A 22,745-nucleotide genomic window follows, 5' to 3' on the forward strand; every position below is an offset into this window, starting at 1 on the left:
GCGTCGAGACACAATTTCGGGGAGGTGCCCCAGAGTACCTGCGTGATGGGGGGGGCTTCACTCCGTTAACTGCGCGGCTCACTGCATCATGATGCAGTGACGCTGATCTCGAGGCATAAACCACCCTTTATGGTTACTGAGGGGGAACCTTTGTTATGTAACCTTGGGACCGGAAGGCGGGGTTCACTTAATAAAAGGTACACCGATACCAACTGGATACACACGTTGTGGTCTCTCCATTAATTATAATAATATTGGCACGGCCAACTGAACATGGTGTCAGAAGTCAAGTCGGACGTTTATAATGTTTAATAAGTTTAGTGTACCAGTGTTTTAGAGAGGTAGAGCGTGCTGAGTGATCTTAAGTTTGAATGCGAGTCGATCGCTACGACGAGATCAAGTCTGTGCTAAGCGTTAGCATACCCGAAACGGCGGCCGCATGGCTAACTACCGAGTATCTCCACCGGAGAAGTTCACGTTCAAGCCCGAAGAGTGGACGAAATGGATCAAAAGATTCGAAAGATTCCGCATCGCTTCTGGACTCGAGGAAGAAGATGAGGTGAATCAGGTGAATGCATTGATATATTCGATGGGGGAAGAAGCGGAAGATGTTTTACTTTCCCTGCACCTAACGCCAGCCGACTCAATAAAGTACGACACAGTTATTGATAAACTGGACGGACATTTCACTGCTCGCAGGAATGTCATAATTGAAAGAGCGCGATTCAACATGCGAATTCAAGAAGTTGGCGAGTCTGTAGACAGTTTTTACACTGCATTGCATTGCCTAGCAGAGCACTGTGGCTACGGTGTTCTGCACGACGAAATGGTGAGAGATCGTCTTGTTGTGGGACTGAGAGACAAAAAGTTGTCAGAGCATTTGCAACTGGACTCTAAATTAACAATGGACAGTGCGATTGATAAGGCACGGCAAAGCGAAAGTGTCAAAAAGCAGCTTGCAATGCTAAATACGAACTTTAAAGCAGATGCATGCAACACGCAGGTGGACAGTGTGCAAGCGCGCGGTGCCTGCGCCACGGGCTTCAGGAAGAAGCAACAAAAGACCAAACCGCCATTTCAGAAGACCGGGCACGGTCAGGAGAAAAATGCACAGTGCATGAGATGTGGAGACACTCGCGGGCATCATCCACAACAATGTCCAGCGAGAGACGCTGTGTGCAACCAATGTAAAAAGAAAGGGCATTACGCTCGAGTGTGAAAAACAAAAAAGAGACAAGCAGCGAATGTTGCAGCAGTGGCTGAGTACGATGAGAACAGCGACGAGGACGTCGCGTTCCTAGGCTCTGTGTCCGAGAACACAGGGGCCAATCCATGGATCACTGAAGTGAAAGTGGACAGTCACAAAACAGTGTTTAAAATAGACACTGGAGCCGACGTTACAGCAGTTCCAGAACAATTGTACGTCCAGGGTCAGTTCAGCAAGCTGGCCAAAGCAAAAAAGATCCTCTACGGACCAGGAGGGTTACCGTTAAAGCTGAAAGGAAAATTCACAGCCACCATCAGCAACAGCAAGCACAGCACACGCGAGGAGGTGTATGTCGTGGAAGGACTGCTCACACCACTTCTCAGCGGATCAGCTGCCATGTCACTACAGCTGGTCGCCAGAGTGAACAACATCAGCCTAGACAGCACAGAGACTGTGAAAAGTGAGTTTCCAAAGCTCTTTTCAGGGCTAGGTAAAATGGAGGGGGAGTACACCATTGTACTCAAGCCGGGTGCAAAGCCTTTTTCCCTCTCCACACCACGCCGCATATCGCTCCCTCTCATGCCAAAGGTCAAGGAGGAGCTGAGTCGTATGGAGCAGCAAGGAGTGATATCGAAGGTGGAGGAGCCAACAGCATGGTGTGCACCTATGGTCGTGGTGCCCAAGAGCACAGGAAAGGTCAGAATCTGCACAGACCTCACAGAGCTTAACAAGTCAGTGATGAGGGAGAAGCATCCCTTGCCGTCCGTCGATCACGCATTAGGACAGCTGGCAGGCGCGAAGGTTTTCTCAAAACTTGATGCCAAATCAGGATTCTGGCAGATTCCACTCTCCAAAGAGTCCTCTCTCCTCACCACGTTCATCACACCGTATGGGCGGTATTGCTACAATCGCATGTGTTTCGGGATCTCGTCTGCCCCAGAACACTTCCAAAAGCGCATGTCGCGCATCCTGGAAGGACTGGAAGGGGTTCTGTGCCAGATGGACGACGTGCTCATCTGGGGAGCGACGCAGACCGAGCACGACGACAGGCTGAGGAAGGCATTGACACGACTGCAGGAGGCTGGAGTGACTCTCAATGACAAGTGTGAGTTCTCAAAGAGCAGGATAAAGTTCCTGGGGCAAGTCATTGAGGCCACTGGGGTCAGCGCCGACCCCGACAAGGTGAGCGCTGTCAAAGCCATGACAGAGCCCAGCAACGTCAGTGAGGTCAGGCGCTTCCTGGGGATGACCAATCACCTAGGTAAATTCCTGCCTCATCTAGCCGAGAAGACGCGTCCTCTACGAGACCTGTTGAGGAAATCCAACATGTGGGCCTGGGGGCCCCAACAGCAACAAGCCTTCGACAAAATCAAAGAAGAGCTGACAACACCACCGGGTCTCGCCCTATATGACCCGAATGCAGAGACACTAGTCTCAGCAGATTCATCGTCTTACGGCATGGGGGCTGTACTTCTACAGCGAAAGGATGGATCAGACTGGAAGCCAGTAGCGTACGCTTCAAGAGCGCTGAGCAACACCGAGCAGCGGTACGCTCAAATTGAAAAGGAAGCCTTGGCTACAACGTGGGCCTGCGAGAGATTCGCCGAGTTCCTGATTGGAAAAGAATTCCATGTAGAGACTGATCACAAACCTTTAGTCCCCTTGCTAGGCTCAAAGAATCTGGACGAACTGCCACCCCGCATACAACGCCTACGTATGCAGCTCATGAGATTCTCTTACACCATCTCACATGTGCCAGGCAAGAGCATCGCCACCGCCGATGTGCTCTCCAGAGCACCAGTCCGTAGCACAGCTGATGGACTGCAGGAGGAAGAGGTGAATTTGTATGTGAACTCTGTGATTGCAAACCTGTCTGCAACAGAAAAGAGACTGAAAGAAATTCAGGCACATCAGGACAAAGACACTCTTCTCCACACACTGAAAACATACTGCCAGGAGGGTTGGCCGAATAAATTCTCCATCCAGCCAGCATTCCAGGCCTATCTTCCCTACTCAGGTGAGCTGACAGTTCACAACGGTCTGCTACTCTACGGCTGTAGAATAGTAATCCCAGCGTCACTTAGAGATGACATACTACAGAAACTGCACGAGGGCCACCTGGGACTCACAAAATGTAGGGAGAGGGCTAAGCAGTCAGTTTGGTGGCCAGGCCTCAACAAAGCACTGACAAAAATGGTTGAGGAGTGCGACACATGCATCCGTGAGAGAGTCAACTTCAGAGAAACGCTGCAACCCACAGACTTTCCGGTAAGACCATGGTCTACTGTAGGTGCAGACCTGTTTCAGACTGATAGTAACAAACATTACTTAGTCGTTGTTGATTATTTTTCAAGATTTTTTGAAGTTGCCAAACTTACACACACCACATCTGAGGCCGTGATCGAGCACTTCAAATCCATTTTCGCTCGTCATGGCATAGCAGACGTGGTCCGCAGCGATAACGGGCCGCAATTTAACTCTGAGCACTTCAAGAGATTCGCACAGGAGTGGGGCTTCGACCATGTGACGTCTAGTCCCCACTTCCCTCAGAGCAATGGAGAGGCGGAGCGAGCCGTAAGAACAATCAAAGCACTTCTAAAGAAAGCGAGGGATCCTTACCTTGCTCTCATGGCCTACCGCGCCGCTCCTCTTGCCAATGGACACAGTCCAGCCGAGCTCCTCATGGGGAGATAAATCAGAACGCCTGTCCCTGTCATCCCATCCCAGCTTGAACCAGGCTGGACTGACATGGACAATCTGAGAAAAACAGAACTCAGGTACAAAAAGAAGCAGAAGGAGAACTACGATCGTCGCCACAGAGCACACGACATGCCGGTACTGCAGGAAGGTGACCATGTCTGGGTCAAAGACATCCTGGAGAGGGGCACTGTGGTGTCTCATGCAGGCAAGCCACGGTCCTACATGGTCGAGACACCGAGGGGCACGCTGCGACGGAACAGGTACCATCTCTCACGCACCCCTACAGCACCACCATCTCCCACCATCCTACAGCCAGAGACACAGGGAGAAGATGTACCAGCCGGCGTGTACACGCCTGCCTCACCAGCAGCCGGGAGTGATTCGGTCAGCAGACACTTCCCACAGGAAGAAGTGTCGCCACCAGAGTGAGGGCACCTCCAGTGTACCTGAAGGACTATGTTTGCAAATAGACTGGAGGTTTGAAAAGAGAAAAAAAAAGAAATGAAAATATCTGTTGAAAAGTGTTTATGTAATCACTTGTTAAGGTTGAATGTGTTAACAGTTTAACCTGAAACTTTATTTCAGATTCATGGGTTTACAAAATGAGTTAAAGAATGTTAACTGTTGCGGTCACACATTTTGACATTTGAAATAGATGTTATAATACTGGTAATAAGCAGTATGTTATGAGCATTTTCACTTTTCAGTAAAAAGGTTACTTAAATGAGATAGATGGAATTTAATGCAATTTAAATGGTTTATGTTCGAGTAATGATTTAAGGTAAAACAGTCAGATGAAGTGAATGACTTTTGTTAAGATTTGTAGTATCAGTATCTCTATCAGTAAGAGTTTTATGTTTATTCTGTCTTCTCATGAACAGCATCACCTAGTCAGAAAGGGGGATGTAGTGTTATGGTTACTGAGGGGGAACCTTTGTTATGTAACCTTGGGACCGGAAGGCGGGGTTCACTTAATAAAAGGTACACCAATACCAGAAATAGAGCTCTTCAGCGTTGACGTCAACTTGTATGCGGCGTTTGGACTACCGGTTCCATGGCGATTTTTTACATTGCAAAACGCCATAGAGATTCAGGTTTGGCAAAAATATAAGTTGCACGGCAACAACGAACATTAGCGTGTCCCCGCATCCCTTTCTCATTAGTGGAAGGGATCGTATCACCATGTTGGTGTATTCACATGTTAAATCACGACGATTATAATTCAATATTGCTAACCCCTTTCTGATCATTAAAACTTCCGAACTACATACTTTCCTTTGGTTGCCATGGGTACAACCTTCCGCACGTACATGCCGTTAGATACAGGCGCCGCTTCTGTAGTCACCAAAAGCTTCCGGGTTTAGCATATGGACGCAACATCGTATTTATGTCGAAGTTTGACACAAAATGATCAACCATGTCATACCTACAGCCTATTTTTAACACCCTCGACAGTTTGCGGGGGTTCGCTAAGCGCGTGCTTGCACTCGGAGCTTATTTGAAATTTACCCCTATTCATTCCCAATGGAGGCCGGAAGCCAATAGGAACCAGGACGTCCTTAAATGCTAACATGAAAGACTACAATCTACTACATGCTTCCGCTTCCGCTGAAGAACTCTATTGTCTAAGCTATGAGATAGGCGTCTCTCATTGGCTCCCATTATAGCCCCGTTGGCGAACGCAGCCAAGTAAAAGATGAATGGGAGCCTATTGGGCTAAATGGCTCAGCAGGGATTTGTGACGGTTCTGTTCTCTGGTTTGTAAAGATGTGTGCACATTCTGTACCTTATCATGAACGTTGTATTAGAAGTGAAGTTAAAGGTTCCTGACATGGCTTTGTTCTCCCAAAGACGTGTTAGTTTTGTCCTGCAACACGCTAGCATTCGGCTAATACCTGCTGGCTGAGGAATCTTTGCGACTATTCACGACCAGAGCTGACGAGAGACGTACTCTGACTGATCCTAGCAGAGACATCTACGGTCACACACCTCAAAACCCCCCACCGCCGTCCAACATGTTAATTGAAGGTGCCCAAATTCTTAAGGATGAGCGCAGTCATTTCCTTTACCCCATGTACACATGCCGCTTTTCCACCACCTTAAATGCAATAAATAACAGGTGTCCGCAACAATCCTAACATAACTTTAAACACATCGACATCTGAAGTCAGACTTAAAACTACAAAACAAATGGCGTAGTGCCGTAAAGTCGATTGTCACGTGTTATGTCATTGCTATAGTTGAAATAAGGGTCATTTTCACGAATGTAACACTTGACAAGATGCAAACGTGTCGGCAAATGCTTTCACTTACTCATATCTATCGAACGCGACTCCATTGTTTCCAGGGAAAAAATCACACGGGCAGATAGTTCTATGAGAAGGGTACAGCCCCATTGGCACCCATTCATTATTTACTTGGCTGTGATAACATAGCTGCAGTGCCACTCCTGGCCACACCAGCTAGTTGTGGTTCTTGTACAAGATTCCATTTTCTTTGCCGATACCAACTGGATACACACGTTGTGGTCTCTCCATTAATTATAATAATATTGGCACGGCCAACTGAACAATATCCTTGGAATCTGATGAATCCCACACTAATAATATACTTTTAGCTGTATACTGATTGAATTGTGTCTCATTTCGATGTGTAATTTGTGAAATATTTAGATAAGAAAGTATTGGTGACTCCCGGAAATGCACTGGCTTACGTGCCAAGTACTTAAATATTTTTGGCGCGAATTTCATTTCATAGCCTAGGGGTATTTACGCTTGCCTATCAATGGGAAGACGCGAGCCACGCGGGTTCGAAACCAGTGTGCAGCATGTTGACAACAACTCGTGAAATCGTGTTTTGGACCCTACAGTGTAACACATTTTACATTGGCTGCACGTGTGTGTTGGTAATGCAGAACATAAATTACCTATTTCTGTCAGATATTTCAAAAATTGTGGCACTGCAACCATGTGGATTCGAACCGGCGTGGCTTCTGTTTTCCCATTGGAATGCAAGCGTGAATACCACTAGGCTATGTAATGAAATCCGCATGAAAATTCCTTAGGGATATGACACTTTAACAGACGATTTTCGGGGAGTAACCACAACTTTATTGTCCAAATATTTTACAAATTACACCTCGGAATGAAACGAAATACAATCGATATGCGGATAATACTGCATTATTGGTGCGGACGGTGTCAGATTGTAATGCCACGGCCGTGTTTTTTCACAAAGAAATTACAAGGTGTGTTGTGGAGGAAACAGCGGAGTCACGTTGTCGTGACATCCAATCAAATGTGCTGGTGGTGGTTGTACACTATTGCTTTCTACTTCACGCACTGAATTTAGGAGGAAACAGCTGAATCATGACTCAGCAATCATGCTTATCTCTTGTTGCTTCTTTGGTCACGCACTGCAATGCCAAGAAAGTAAGTAGCGGTGTGGACTCAGGAAAGTATAGCCACACTACTTTGGGCTTACTGTGGGAATAGTAAGGTTTCGAGAAATGCACGGATTTTGCCTTGAAGTAAGTAGATAACTACAAAGTACATCTGTAGTTCAATGCTAACATTGCGGAAACGCACCCCTGTACTGCAACCAAAGATTTTCAAGATTCTAGGTTCCCTTTTCATGGTCTCTGCTGCAACATTGATCACAGACATTACTTTCACTACTTTCCTTGCTCGATCTGTGGGGCAATGGTGGCTTAGGTGGTAGAGGAGCCGTTCGGCAACCCTAAGGTTGTTGGTTCAAGCCTCGCTCTGTCTGATCCCATCGATGTGTCCTTAAGCAAGATACTTAATCCCAAGTTGCTCCTGGTGGCAGGGTGATACCCTGCGTTGCGGCCACTGCCAGCGGTATGTAAATGTGAGTGTGAATGTGAGGCATACAATGTAAAGCGCTTTGAGTGCTCGAGGAGTGGAAAGCCACTATATAAATGCAGTCTTTTGACCATCTTCACTGTGCTGCCCCAATAACAGCTTACAGTAAGAACACTGAAACAAACAAGAGTAATCAGACATGGCAACCTAACCCTCAGGCCAACACTACACTACCTGCATGTGATGTTCAGAACCTGCACATAGGCCTACTGTATGTCTCTAGTGATGTTGAGTTTGGCAGCCCCTGAAGAGTGGACAGGCAGACAGACAGAAAGACAGACGGACAGGCAGGCATACAGACAAGCAGAGAGACAGACAGAAAGACAGACGAGCAGGCAGACAGACAAGCAGAGAGACAGACAGAAAGACAGACGGGCAGGCAGACAGACAAGCAGAGAGACAGACAATCAGGCAGGTAGGCAGGCAGACAGACAGACAGACACGCAGAGAGGCAGACAGAAAGACAGACGAACAGGCAGGCAGACAGACAAGCAGAGAGACAGACAGAAAGACAGAAAAACAGGCAGATAGACAGACAGACATTGAGACAGACAGAGAGACAGACAGGGTCTTTGCAATACCCAACCCCAAACATTGAAATAAAGTTAATGGGAAGTTCATTACCCACCACACATAAGGTTGTACAGCTCGACGTTGGAGAATGGTTCCACTTCTGCATGTGAGAGGAACTTCGGGCCATAGCTGAGGAACATGGCCTGGGAAGTGTCAAGAAAAGTCCTTTTTACATTACATTAGCATTTAGCAGATGCCTTTGGCCAAAGCGACTTAAAAGGAGAAATTTAAAGGAACAGTCCACCCTTTTTTTGATTTTCACATAGTTGCAGTATTTCCCAGCATTATTCATGAATGTGCATATAATTTTCGTATATGTGTGTCCATTGCCTAGTTTAACAGTATAGCCAAATTAAGCGTAGCAATGCAAGTCGGGGGCAAACAAAACATCATCAAATGTACTAATAAAAGAACAGGGTAAGGCACAGTGTAGGCTACAGTTGCAACACTGATAGCATTGTCCTACACAGAGTAAAGAAGAAGATGATGCATTTAAAAAGTGGCAGAAAGTAAACAAAAACATCAAGGTGCTGTGTGGAGTTGCAACACTGACAGGATTGTCCAACACAAGGTAACAGAAGCAACATTAAATAATAAGAAAGTCACAATGCATATTGGATAATAAGCAAGCCATCTAGGCGCAGTGTACAGTTGCAACACTGGCAACAATGTCCAACACATTTTAAAGGCATTTTAACCACTTCATACTTTTTTTTGCAAAGGTCATACATATCTTTATGACTTCCTATATAGAGTCACTGCAGTGCCCGGCCTTCACCCTTGTGTTTCCTCATCAATGTTTCCGCTTGGTTTACTGGTAGTAGTGCACAACTTACTGGCACGTGGCATTGTGCTACTGAGGTGTTGACCCTGTGCCAAGGTCATAAATCAGTATGTATAGTAGTGGAAGAGAATGATTAACTTTTGACCCAGCCGCCTGGTATACCTTTAACTTTTTGAATATGTATTTATTTGTTTCATCAAACTTTAGATTGAGCTGCATGTCTTGTATGACTTCTGCTATACTAACAGTTGTTACGTTTTGAATTAATCTTCCAGCTTCACATGGTGACTGACGATCTTGCGATAGCTTACACAGTTTATAACCCTGGCAAAAGTTCACTGCAGTGAAGGGCCAATACCCTCTTTCTTCCTCTAGGGGGCAGTGTGCAGACTACTGCATTCGTTTATTGACACGTTTAGAAGTTGTGTCATCACTGACTCAAATACACACAGACACAAACAGACCCTAGGTGCAAAACCTAAAGACAGAAGACCTGCTGTCCTGAAGTGTGTACGTTTGTCAAAAAATAGAAAAAAAAAACACCTGGCTAGTTTCTTTACAAACGTGCGGTACATGGTCGATTCTGCTCCAACAATGTGCATGCAGCTCGATGACGTACACATTGACGTATAACCAGTAAAGGGATCTATTGCTATGATAATCCATACCCATAAATTCACCATCTATCTACAAGTCCACCTCGCTTATGTGCTCGTTCAAGAAAAACATCTCATTCTGTGTTTCTGGAATCCCGCAGAACTACACTGCATGCAAAACCTTCCATTTTTTTGTTACTGCTTTATAGACTCTCAGCACTGTTCATGAGACTTTATGTGACTCTCAGTACGGGTCAGTTCCAAGGGGTCTGGGTACACTTTGGAGCGTTCACATATGGGCAGAAAATACTGAGCCACAGGTCTGAGTTCGTTTAAATGGCTGAAAGGGACCAGGTGTGAAAACACCCTAAGGCCTAGCAAACCTGACCTTCTGCACTGCTACAAAAATTCACGTCTTGCACTCTGGTGATCTTATCTGTGACTTTGTTTCACAATGAGCAAGCATGAGATCATTATCTGAGATCAATAGCTTTATATGTACTTTGTATTACGGGGAGTTGCAGCTGTACTGGTTGACTCTTTGGGAGCAATGAAATGCTCTCTCTTCAGAGGCGGAGCTATAGGGGGGGGGGCAAGCAGGGCATGTGCCCCTGGGCCCAGGACCGTCCTGTATTGGTGGTCGGGGCCCTATTGTGACCATTGTAGGCTTAATGGGGGCCACACTCAGTGTTTTGCCCTGGGGCCCTGTGTGCAATTGTTCCGCCACTGTCTCTCTTCCTTACAACAGTAATGTGTGTGTGTACAAGTATGTCTTAACCAAGTTTAAGGGGTCTGGTGGGGTAAAGCCCAAAGGTTTACAATCACAGTGGACACATTTCAACATCCGCTGTTTAGCTGACATATGTGAGACATGGTCTCTGCACACAAACACACCACACACACATGCACGCACACACACACACACACACACACACATACACATGCACGCACGGACACATGCACGCACGTACATTCACAGCATATTTCCATGTTTATTTAGCGGTGAATGTACAAGCGAGCACATGGTGTTATATACATGGCGTCACAGTGCAGTACGTTCTCTCTTACACACGTGGACACACCAAAACAGAACACAAACATATAAACACATCACCCTGCTCTGTGCTCTCTGACCTCTTTCTCCCAGTCCTCCCCTCTCTCCATACTTTTCCATATATTATTATTATTATTATATATTATTATATTTCTCTTTCTCTTTCTCTTTCTCTTTCTCTTTCTCTCTCTCTCTCTCCCTCTCTCTCTCTCTCTCTCTCTCTCTCTCTCTCTCACACACACACACACACACACACACACTCATGCACGCACACACACACACACACACACACACACACACACACACACACACACACACACACACACACACACACACAGAGACAACGACAACGACAACGACAACGACAACAACAGCAGCAGCAACAGCAGCAGCAGCAGCAAAGATAACACACACATACGTACCTGCATGCTGTAAAAATCATTGTCCCATCCATGGGTCCCACCAGCACAAAAGGTCAGTGACCCTGGATACCTGTCAACAAACAAACAAACAAACAAACAAACAAACAAACAAACAAACAAACAAACAAACAAGCAAACAGTCTATCAGCAAACAAACAAGGATACCTGCAGACTATTCCAAGAAGAAGGCTAAGTGCTAAGTGCTGCTAAGTCTAAACCTGCTAACGGGTAGTCCATAGGTGTCATTTAGTTAAGAAAACGAGAACCCCAGGCCCTTAGATGATTTGCCACCACCTCAAGGTTAATTTAACCTGGTTTACTACTTAGCGAGGCTCTTGGAATACTACCCTGGGCTTTAGAAAGTGCTCATTCTGGTAATGTTTAATGACAGTGTCATATTTAGGAAGAAGAAGCAAAGGAAGCAGAAGCAAGGAGAAGGCGTGGGGGTGAACAGAAAGTAGGAAAGGCCCAAACATAGAAAGACGGGTAACACTTTACTTGACGCCGGTATCATATGCATGTCATTACAGTGTCATGACACAGTCATAGATAAGTCATAAACATTATGTCCATGTCATAAACATTTTATGACTATTGGCCTTAAGTGACGTTCGGATCACTTTGGGTTTTCACTTAAGGCCAACAGTCATAAAATGTTTATGACATGGACATAGTGTTTATGACACGTGCATAACTGTGCCATGACACTATTATGACACTGTAATGACATGCATATGACACCGGCGTCAAGTAAAGTGTTGCCGAAAGACGTCATGAAGAAAGCAAGCTGTGGAAAGGAAGCGTATTAATTTAGTTTGGAGTAAGCGGCGTGCATGGTCCCTTGACAGAAATATATAAACCAAAGGCTCTACCGTGGCCGGTAGGGCACTTGTCTACTATGTGGCCGATCCGGGTTCGATTTTCGGCCCGGGTCCTTTGCCGGCCCTTCATTGTCTCTCTCGCTTCCTGTCTCTATCTTCACTGTACTATCATAAAGTCAAAAAGACCAAAAAAATCTTTAAATAAATAAAATACATAGGCCTATATATATAAACCAACACTTTTGACAGGCTGCTGTTTGATCGAAGGTTCTTCTGTTAAATTGAGAAAGGTGAAAAGACAAAAAAACGTGTCTAATAAAGGACTGAAAATTGCCCCTCATGATTGCCCCTCATGAGTGCCTTGATTGAAGAAAAGTATTTTTCTTTTCCACCTTTTTCAAATAAATTGAGTGTTTGAATGAGAAAAGAAGAGATGGGTGAAGAGATAAGGCAAATAGGAGAAAGAGGGACACCTTTCAAAAAGCCATTTGGCTTCTACCAAGACGGCAACGTCCTCAATGCGCCTGCTGTTGGCGAAGTGGAGACGTTTAGGTAGATGAGCCTTCAGGTACGCCTTGGTCTTCTGTGCAGGTTTCTTACACTGGTAAAACAACACAACACATTTTCCCAGATTGGTTTCATTTTATTTTATTTTCACTGTATTGATTTTATTTTATCGTATTTCATATAATTTTATTTTCAGCTTATTTTGTTTATTTCATTAATAAAAAAAAATGCATTGTTATTTTTTATTCATATACTTTATAGCATCATCCTCTTTTATAAAATTAACAAATATGTAGTGGAAGCTGCTTCAGACTGGGACAGGTCAGTATATACTGTATAAACAGTTATATATGTGTCAAGACTCCTACGTCCATACTAGATGCTTCGAGGTGTTAGTCAAATCACAGTCACGGTAAATTCTGATCACCCAGAACCTTTTCCAGAACTTACCGTCATGTTTGCCACCAGCCCGGCTGAGTCAACTAGCAGAAACAAAGCATGTGTTTAGTTTCACTCTGATTCAAAGGAAGGGAAAACAGTCAGAATACGCAAAGCTATGTGAGGTGGTGTTCAGTTCTCAGGCACGTACAACGCTGGTCTTTGTCAATGGGTCTGATTCTCCCAAAAGGTCCCTCGCTGACATAGTAGCCGCTCACATCTCCTATCAGGTCCTGAAGCACTTCTTTTCTGGCACAGCTGGTTTCCTCCATTCCTGGACAATTACAGCACAGTCACAGCACAAACACAAGGTATCAGGACACTGTAAAACAGTGGATCCCAAACTTTTTCAGCAGGGACCCCCTTTTGGATTTACAGTAAGAATAAATCTAGGAATATAAAGACACAGGCCATTGTCCAATAGCCATAGGCCATTGTCCACTAATATTGGTAGAAATCTACAGGACAGTAAATACAGCACATCTTTTCTGGCACACCTGTTTTCCTCCATTCCTGGACAATTACAGCACAAACACAAGGCATCAGGAAAGTGAAAGCCCGACTGGGAAACTCCAACTCCCATTGTCATTGTGACACAGCACTCCACAGCACACAAGTGCACACTACACACTGTACTAGAGATGCACCGGATCCTGATTTTTAGGATCCTGCCGGATACCGGATCCACTGCTTAAGATCCTGCCGGATCCGGAACCGGATACCGGATCCTACAAAAGGGTTGAAACACATAGCCTACTCACACACGTGGGCCCTTTTTATCACGTTGGCTCAAACTATTTTGACTGAAAAGCCTCGGCTACCGGATCCTGGATCCTGGAACCGGACCCGGATCCTGTGAAAAACCCTATTATCCTGCCGTATCTGGAACCGGATCTTGGATCCGGTGCATCTCTACACTGTACACAGCGAAATTTATGCCTCACCCGTGCAAGGGGGCAGCCCCCAATGGCGCCCCAAGGGAGCAGTGCGGCGAACGGTACCATGCTCAGGGTACCTCAGTCATGGAGGAGGATGGGGGAGAGCACTGGTTAATTACTCCCCCCACCAACATGGCGGGTCGGGAGTCGAACTGGCAACCGTTGGGATACAAGTCTGACGCCCTAACCGCTTACCCATGACTGCCCAGGACATTGTAAAACAGTGGTTCCCAAACTTTTTAAGCAGGGACCCCCTTTTGGATTTAAGAATAGATCAAGCAATATTAATGGACAAAAAAAAATTACACAGGCCATTGATCGCTAATATTGGTAGAAATCTACAGGATAGTGAATACAGTACATCTATTAGCTGCTAGCTGTTAACTTGTGGAATTTTAGTTTTAAAAAAAAAATGCAATGTCCCTTTTGTCAGAGACACCCCCCCCCCCCTTCAGTACCTCCGCTGATTTCAATAGAGAGATAATCAGTTTCATTTTCCAGTTTTGTGAAAAAAAATAGTGTTGTGTGGGATGAAACACCTCAAAGCATCGGAGGGAACTGATTCAAGCCAGAATTCAGTTTTGTACAGATTTGTAATGCGTATCAGTATTGTGTGGGTTGACACAAGCCTAGAAAAACAGGTAGCAGTACTTTCCCCATGTAAGTATAACATTTAGATAAAAGTGGGGAAAAAATATACTGAGTGATTTAGCTGAAAATGAAAGTGGTTGTTTACCGTTCTCTTTCCAATGGACTATTCAGGGGTGCATTTCTGGAAAGCGTAGTTGCTAACTATGTTAGCTACTTTGTTGGTTTCAATGCAATTTCCCATTGGCAACTACCTACGTAAGTTGCTAACTGCTAACAACTATGCTTTCCAGAAATTCACCCCTGGCCTAATAGTAGCAATCATTAAGTTACTAACACTCTTTATAATAAGAATAGATAGAATAGATTTTTGAGGCTAACATTTTCAAGATGTCCGACTTTCAATATTGCCTGCCACACAGATTTGAACAAACTTAAAGGTGCACTGTGTAAGATTATTAGTTGTTTATTTCCAGAATTCATGCTACCCATTTACTAATGTTACCTTTTTCATGCAGACCACCACCAACATCAATTTCCAAGTGTTCATTATGACTGGACAAATTGCACTGTTCATACATGAAAAGGGGGATCTTCTCCATGGTCTGCCATTTTGAATTTCAAGAAATAGCCATTTTTAGCTGCAAAAATGACTGTACATGGGCCAAACTAGAACATATTAGTTTATTGCTCCGTAACTTTCATGAAAAGATCAAATTTGGCAATAGGCAACCCAGTTTCAATGAGCAGCATAGCTGCAGTACCTTTTTTGACCATTTCCTACACAGTGCACCTTTAATACATTTTGAAGGCCTGAACTGGCCAAGATAATAGCCAGCGTTGTTACCCGCCCAATTGGGCTACTTGGGATGGCCGTCTGCAGGTAAAAACGGGAAAAAATGGCCATTTGGCAGGGTTTTTTGCCGTTTTGTGCCCATAGAAATCAATGCAATTTTTTTTTAATTGGGCGCATTTTGGCGTTTTTTGAGAACCTTTTGTGCAGGATTTGATCAGACACATCTGGCAACACTGATCATAGTAGTACCATTTTGTGCTAACCAGAATTTTGTGGTGTTGTGGCTACCAGATGGACGTGATGGATGCTATGCTTCTTACCATGGTCTGCTACAATCATGATGTTGAGGCACTGAGTGAGTTTCAACATCTTCAGGCCATCCATCAGTTGCCCAACGATCTTGTCTACCCCCTGGACTCCTTGGATGAGCTGTAACGGCAATTTGTAAGGGGGGTGGGGTGTGCTATTTAGAGATAGGTAGATAAATCACATCACGTAACATCAATGCAAAAAACATTCTTTTTGTAATTTCGAGAACTCGAGAACACTATGATCTACTTCTATGGTCAGAGTCCACCTAGTAAATAAATATCATGTCTGGATTGGCCGGGGTGGGGTGTCAAACTCGTTTTGGTCCGGGGGCCGCATACAACCCATGTGGACCTCAAGCGGGCCGCATTAGTAACATCATCGCAAAAAAAACGTAAAGCGGAGGATTAGTGTTCAGTACTATCACGTTTTAAATGTGTTGAATATGTAGAAAGCAATGCAATACTGATAATCCTATGCAAAATTTCCTTGACTTCATTCATTCATTGCCAACCGTCAATTAATTAAAATGGCACAGTTCATTTTGGCAGAAAAATTTGTATTTCCTAGATGTAATTTCCTGCATTTTCACGCATTCTAACATCCCGTTTCCAGTTTCAGCTTAATAGGAACCAATACAAATCCAATTATTTATTATTTAATTACAACCAATACCAATACAATACGAATAAGAAGTATTAACATTTTATCTCTATATATGAGGTCTATAATATATTTATCAAATGCCTGTTACAGTACAAATTCACCATTTATAATAGAAGTGTGATGTGCACTTTACTACATATATACAGTATAACAGAGGGACCATTGAGTTAATGTCATGCATGTCTCGATTTTGCCCCGAGGGGCGTAATTGCGCATTTCGGTTATTTCATTAAAAAAAAATAAAAAAATTAAAAAATTAAAATTAATATATATATATATATATATATATATATATATATATATATATATATATATATATATATGAAGAGTTCAGATGCAAAACCCCCTAAACGCCATTTTTGAAAAAAATGAGTTAGTGATATTGTGTGAATCCTGTCTAAATCTAGATTATATAAATTAAATGTTTTTGTTAAAAAAAATAAAATAAACCGCTCCCCGCCGTGTCTAAAATATCTGTTTAAAATCAAAAACCGCTAAACGCCACTTCACTTTCACTGCAAAAGCCCCTACTTTCAACAACCAATCAGAACGTGACCTGGACCGCGTCACATGCGATCAAGTTTGTAAACAAAGAAACAGCTGATGCCAAAGTCTCCTCAGGAAAGCTAACTTTATCCGGCGACTTTCGGCAAAATGGCAGCTACAGAGAAGCCTGATGGCACTGATTATGATGGAATGAGTGAGCCTGTCCTCCAAACAGTGAACGGACGGAGGAAACGCTGTGCTGAGAAAAATAAGCGTCGCCATGTAGCGAAAATACAGCGATATAGTGGCGAAAACTGTGAAAATGCAATAGCCTGCAACCATAACCGACGGATGTGCGCCGCGGTAAAGTTAACAGCGACCGACCTTGCATACTTCAAAAACCAGCTGTACACAACCAAAGACAAGGTGGCACAGGATGCCATACTGCTATCCCACATGGACATCATGCCTGTTAAACGGAGGAGGGAGGACGAGGAGACGAGACAACGACAGAGGGACGTGACCATCAAGTACTCGGTTTTAAAGGAGGACAAAACAAGGGTTCCTGTCTGTCAGGCGTCTTTCCTCAGCATTTTCTGTAAGTCAAAACATTGTCTTCCTTCACGAGTGTGCTGTCTGTTGTGCTCACACACAGATGCACACACACAGTCACACACTGTACACACACACACACACACACACACACACACACACACACACACACACACACACACACACACACACACACACACACACACAGATCGAGAGAGAGAGTCCTGATCATGTTAATCCATTTCAAACGGGGTATACCTTTCTGATGTGAATCGCTTTGCTAGTCTGCTATTCCCTATGGCTATTGGCCTGTATCAGCCAACAGTAATGATAGGAGTTTAACTCCTAGCACACCTAAGATGGGAGACAGTATCATTATTCAGTGACCAGTGTTGGGAAAGTTACTCAAAAACTGTAATGCATTAAGCTTACTGATTACATGTTAGGCTACTGTCTTTTCAGAATAATCCCTTACAGTAAAATATTACTATATTTAAAATCTAAGGCATTACACTACTTTTGCATTAAGCTTACTTCAGTTACTTTCGCCAAAAGAACTGTAGGCCTAAACATGGATCTGGCAATTCATTGCAGTGTAAATCAAGCTCATGAGTCATTACTTTTTCACCTCCAACCCAGGAGGTGTTTTTGGCAGCATGCAGACTAAAAACAACCAGGCTCAAGAATAGCTTCTTTCTGACTCACCACACTGAATACCACTAAAATCCAGGTCATGTAATGCATTTGTAACTTAAGTTATTTTGCATTGTAACTAGGTAAATATTACAGATTTTTGCCCTGTAATGCCGTACATTACTGCATTACAGTAAAAAGTAATACATTACAGTAATTAATTTTGTAATGCATTACCTCCCAACACTGTCAGTGACTAACACTCACCCATCCCACCACAACCTTGCATAGGCCCCTATATCACCATTATGAAATAAAAAGACAAAACAGTAAATTTAAAATGTTCAATAATCAAGGCATTTGATTTATCTTGTGCATTCATTGTGTGTACTTTTAAAAATGGGAGGTAAAAGACAAAGCATGTGATATTTTGACATAATTTGCATGAATGAATGAATGAATGGATGGATGAAAGCTTTTCTTCGAATTCCTCCTGATTTTTCACAGTAAGAATGAACAGCCAGTCAGCTTCTTTTTTTTAATTCTCAACTCTCTCTCCCATTTATTGTCATTATAGGTGTCAAGAAAGACAGAGTTCAGGGCATTGCCAAGCACTGGCTAGAAACTGGCACGGCGCGCCCCGAAAAACGAGGAGGCTCAAGACCAAATGAGGAAGTCACAACCAAGAAGGAGGCAATAAGAGGACACATCAAGTCCTTTGACTGCAGATCCAGCCATTACGCCCGGCGTGGCGCTCCAGGCAGGAAGTACCTACCCAGTGACCTATGCGTCGCAAAAATGCATCGGCTTTTTTTGGAGCAAAATCATCTGCAAGTCACTTACTCACTCTATTGGAGCATTTTTATGTATGACTTTAACTTGGCCTTTGGACACCCGGCCAAGGACCTGTGCTCCACATGTGTGAAATCCCGGATGGAAATGAATGACCCCACATTAACAGATCAACAAAAGCAAGAAAAAATCATCCTGTACGCCCTCCATCGCAGACGCGCCCGCCAATTTTATAATCTTTTGAATGATGTTGGTGATTCTTTCACTGTGTGTTTCGATATGATGGAGAACCTTGTTCTGCCAAAGTCTGCCATAGGGCAGACTTATTACTCCAGACAGCTGTACTATTATGTATTTGGAGTGGTGCGTCACCATGGCAGAGGGGAACCACAGAGCAGACATGATATCCACCTCTACACCTGGCTGGAGAGTGAGAACTCGAAGGACAGCAATATGATTGCCTCAGCCCTGCAACACTTTTTCACCGCAGTAGCTGCAGACAGCCTCTCCATGCGTCAGTGCCTCCGCCTCTTCTCTGACTCCTGCTATGGGCAAAACAAGAATATCAATGTGCTGGCCATGCTGTTTGCCCTCCATTCTCAGATGTTTCCCCACCTCACCATGAACTATTTCTTTCCGGTCCGAGGACACAGTTTCCTGCCAGCCGACAGGGTGTTTGGCAGGATCGAACAACACATTAAAAAGCAGGCCACCATTCTGCTGCCAGACGAGTATACATCCATCCTTCACAGGCATGGCACTGTCCATCAGTATGGGAGAGATTGGCAGTGCTATGACTTCAAGAAAGAAGCTGCTGCCTTCACCACCCAGCAACGATCCTTCAAAATTAGCGAGGCCAGAGTCATTCAGATCTGTGGGGATAGGCTGGATTGCAAGCCTTCATTTGCTGGCGATTTTACTCGTCATTCTGTGCTGAGAAGAGGGAAGAGGTGGCGTGACTTTGCGCCGGCTCCTCTACCAGATGTCAACTGTGTGAAGCTGGCGAAGAAGAGGGATGTGATGAAGTTACTGCATGAGTTGGGAGTGCCTGCAACTGTGCAGGAATTTTATGAAGAGGCGTTGTCAAGTGCAGGTGACAGGAACATTGAACAAGATCTGGAGGTTGAGTAAAATCTCTTCTCTCTCTCTCTCTCTCTCTCTCTCTCTCTCTCTCTCTCTCTCTCTCTCTCTCTCTCTCTCTCTCTCTCTCTCTCTCTCTCTCTCTCTCTCTCTCTCACACACACACACACACCTTCCATTAAGTCAATGCACTCTTAGGCAGACACAAACACACTACACACGTAAGTCACGATAATGACAAAAATGTATGCATATCTGTTTACACACAGACACACAAGTGCAGGCACAAACTCATAATAGCACACACACACACGCAGACACACACACCTAAAACAAGTTTGTCGTCTCAGCAATCTTTTGTTCATAATGTAAATTGAATTTATTTATTTTATTTGTTTATTTATTTGTTTGTTTATTTATTTATTTATTTATTTATGTATTTATGTATTTATTTATTTATTTATTTATTTATCTACCTACTTAATGAGCCAGGCTTGCTTGATGATTGAAATATGGCAGGGACGGACTCTTGGATCCTGAAGTATGTGAGAGCCTTGAAACATTTGGATAGACATTATGACACACACACACACACACACACACACACACACACACACACACACACACACACACACACACACACACACACATTCTTAAGGGGCACAATGTCACTAAACATGCACACATAACACTCAGACACTCTCACCCAAAAAATAAAGCAGCCTTGTTACCATAGTCAACCCTAGTTAATGTAAACTTAATAATTCTGTTTTTATGTGTACCTTCTCATACCTCAGTTTCCTAATGTTGAATTACCAAAAACAGGTTTGTAAAATAGTTGTCATGTTAATTGTCTTGTTAATACATTAAATGTATTGTCTCATACCTCAACTTCATTTTCATGATTAACTTATTTATATCAAGCTCTTTTTACAGCTGTATGATTATCCTCGTTATTATTGTTATACCATTTTGTTATTGTAATTACGATTACTGTGTTAATCTTACTGGCTTTAACTTGCCATTCTTGGCAGAAAATTGCTTGTTGCATGTATTTGTGTTACAATTGAAATACTACTGCAGTGCAATTTAAAAAAAAATGATGTAAACAACATGAAAATCTCATTTGATTTACTACTTTGTATCATTTGCTTGGGAAGCATTAAGTCTGCAGATGTGAAGAAAATAAACTTTTGTTGTTGTTTAAACAGTGTGGATTTTCATTCATGAAGATGAGTGTTGGTATTCTTTGGGTATTGCTTAACCCTTTAACTTAAGCCACTACTAGAGTGGCAATGACCAAGACGTAGTGCAATACTAAACGCCCTGTGTCTGGGGTGAGGAACCATTTGCGGCCCTTGAGGCCATTTTATCCGGCCCACGATATAAAGCAGCTTCACATGAAATATTACATGTTTTGTAAAGGAATGTTATGAAATACATTTGCAATACAATTAAATTATATCCAGGGGACCTAGAAAAGGTTGGGTCTGTTTTAAAGGTGGTTTCATTCAATATAGGCCTAAAGTGCAGGGGGAAATCCTGGTTTGTGTTTATAGTATGGGCCTCGGAGGACTTTTATGGCCCTCGGATGAATTTGAAGTGGCCCCTCCAATGAAAAAGGTTCCTCATCCCTGCCCTATGTTGTGTCATAGTGGAGTGTTGTGTCATGGTGCAGTAGGGCTACTACTTTGGTAACCTTTCAGTGACTATTACAGCAGGTCACCTCCTGGACAGGGTGCCATGAAGGGGCTACAAATACCGTATGGCGCAATTATCTGATGATCATGTGTCCATTAAATTAGATATGAATGGGCCAACCACAACACCAGCACTATTATAACCACCCCATATGTGTGGCATAATCATTTTCAATGTTTCCAGTTGTATCTTTGGTGGTTTTGTAACACTTTCCCATGCCTGTATGGAAAAAAATGGATTTAGAGGGTTTTGCACACAAAGCAGTAATGGATTTAGCTGGTTTTGACGGCAAAGAAAGAAAATACTTGTTAAAAACAGTAAGTTGGCAGAAGTAACATTTGTAAAATTTACACAGTGTTTTCCCTAACTAATTTCCTTGTGATTTCAATTAAATCTAGGTTTCTATACCTAAATACAAAGGCCTGATAAAAAAATGTGTTTTTCTCAAAAAGTGGTCAAGTGGAGTTAGGGGGTTTTGCATCTGAACTCTTCATATATATATATATATATATATATTTTTTTTTTTTTTTTAACATCCGGGCCGGATGGAACCCGCGGGCAATGCGTTTGACACCCCTGCCATAAGGCTTAAAGGGCATTTGCCCGGTGGACTGTTGATGATTATGGCCTGTCCCTGCCCTTAGTGCAGTAGTATCAGTCCTCATGCCGCTAGAGCTGACCTCTCAGAGTCAGATTTAAATATTAATTTTGACTGTTGTGGTCAAAACAGTTTGTAAAGATGACTAAAACTGTTGTCATTGGCTTCATTGTCTTTCTCAATGCCTGGCGGACCGGTCTTGACCGAAAATGCCCGGCCTGCTTTTTCATCCCAGTCCAGCCGTGACAAATAAATATAGTACATTGCTTCCAGGTAGGGGTAGGGGGACGTATTCTTCCCCAGAAAATAAAATAGCAAATCTGTTGATATTGAATCACACAGCTCTTGAGGAAAGACCTCCCAACCCCACAAGGGATTGTAATACCATCAGGCAACCCCATGCATGGCCATAACTACCATTGAGGACACAGAGGTCATGTCCTCAGTATTTTGAGTGATTTCAATGATAAATTCAGTCTGTATACAACACCCCCATTTATCCTCAAGGCAGTGATTAATAAAAAGAAAGAGTTTGACTGAAGTATTTGAAGCATTCTAAATGTACGGTATACAGTTCAGCACGCAGTATTTTACCTCTGTATTTGAAAATGTCTGGTTAC

At 43.5% G+C, this 22,745-nt stretch overlaps 1 protein-coding gene across 1 annotated transcript in view; it reads right to left on the reverse strand.

Annotated features, from left to right (window-relative positions):
- Positions 1 to 22,745, reverse strand: part of LOC134436828 (venom phosphodiesterase CdcPDE) — a 69,725-nt gene that overhangs the window by 21,813 nt on the left and 25,167 nt on the right. Inside the window, exons 12-17 of the mRNA XM_063186178.1 lie at positions 15,629 to 15,737; positions 13,138 to 13,260; positions 12,999 to 13,030; positions 12,515 to 12,642; positions 11,221 to 11,290; positions 8,420 to 8,507 (exon numbers count right to left, since the gene is read on the reverse strand). Coding sequence (XP_063042248.1) covers positions 8,420 to 8,507; positions 11,221 to 11,290; positions 12,515 to 12,642; positions 12,999 to 13,030; positions 13,138 to 13,260; positions 15,629 to 15,737 — 550 coding nt within the window. The remainder of the gene's footprint in view (positions 1 to 8,419; positions 8,508 to 11,220; positions 11,291 to 12,514; positions 12,643 to 12,998; positions 13,031 to 13,137; positions 13,261 to 15,628; positions 15,738 to 22,745) is intronic.

Source organism: Engraulis encrasicolus, chromosome 20 (assembly GCF_034702125.1).
Source record: "Engraulis encrasicolus isolate BLACKSEA-1 chromosome 20, IST_EnEncr_1.0, whole genome shotgun sequence".
Taxonomy (NCBI): domain Eukaryota; kingdom Metazoa; phylum Chordata; class Actinopteri; order Clupeiformes; family Engraulidae; genus Engraulis; species Engraulis encrasicolus.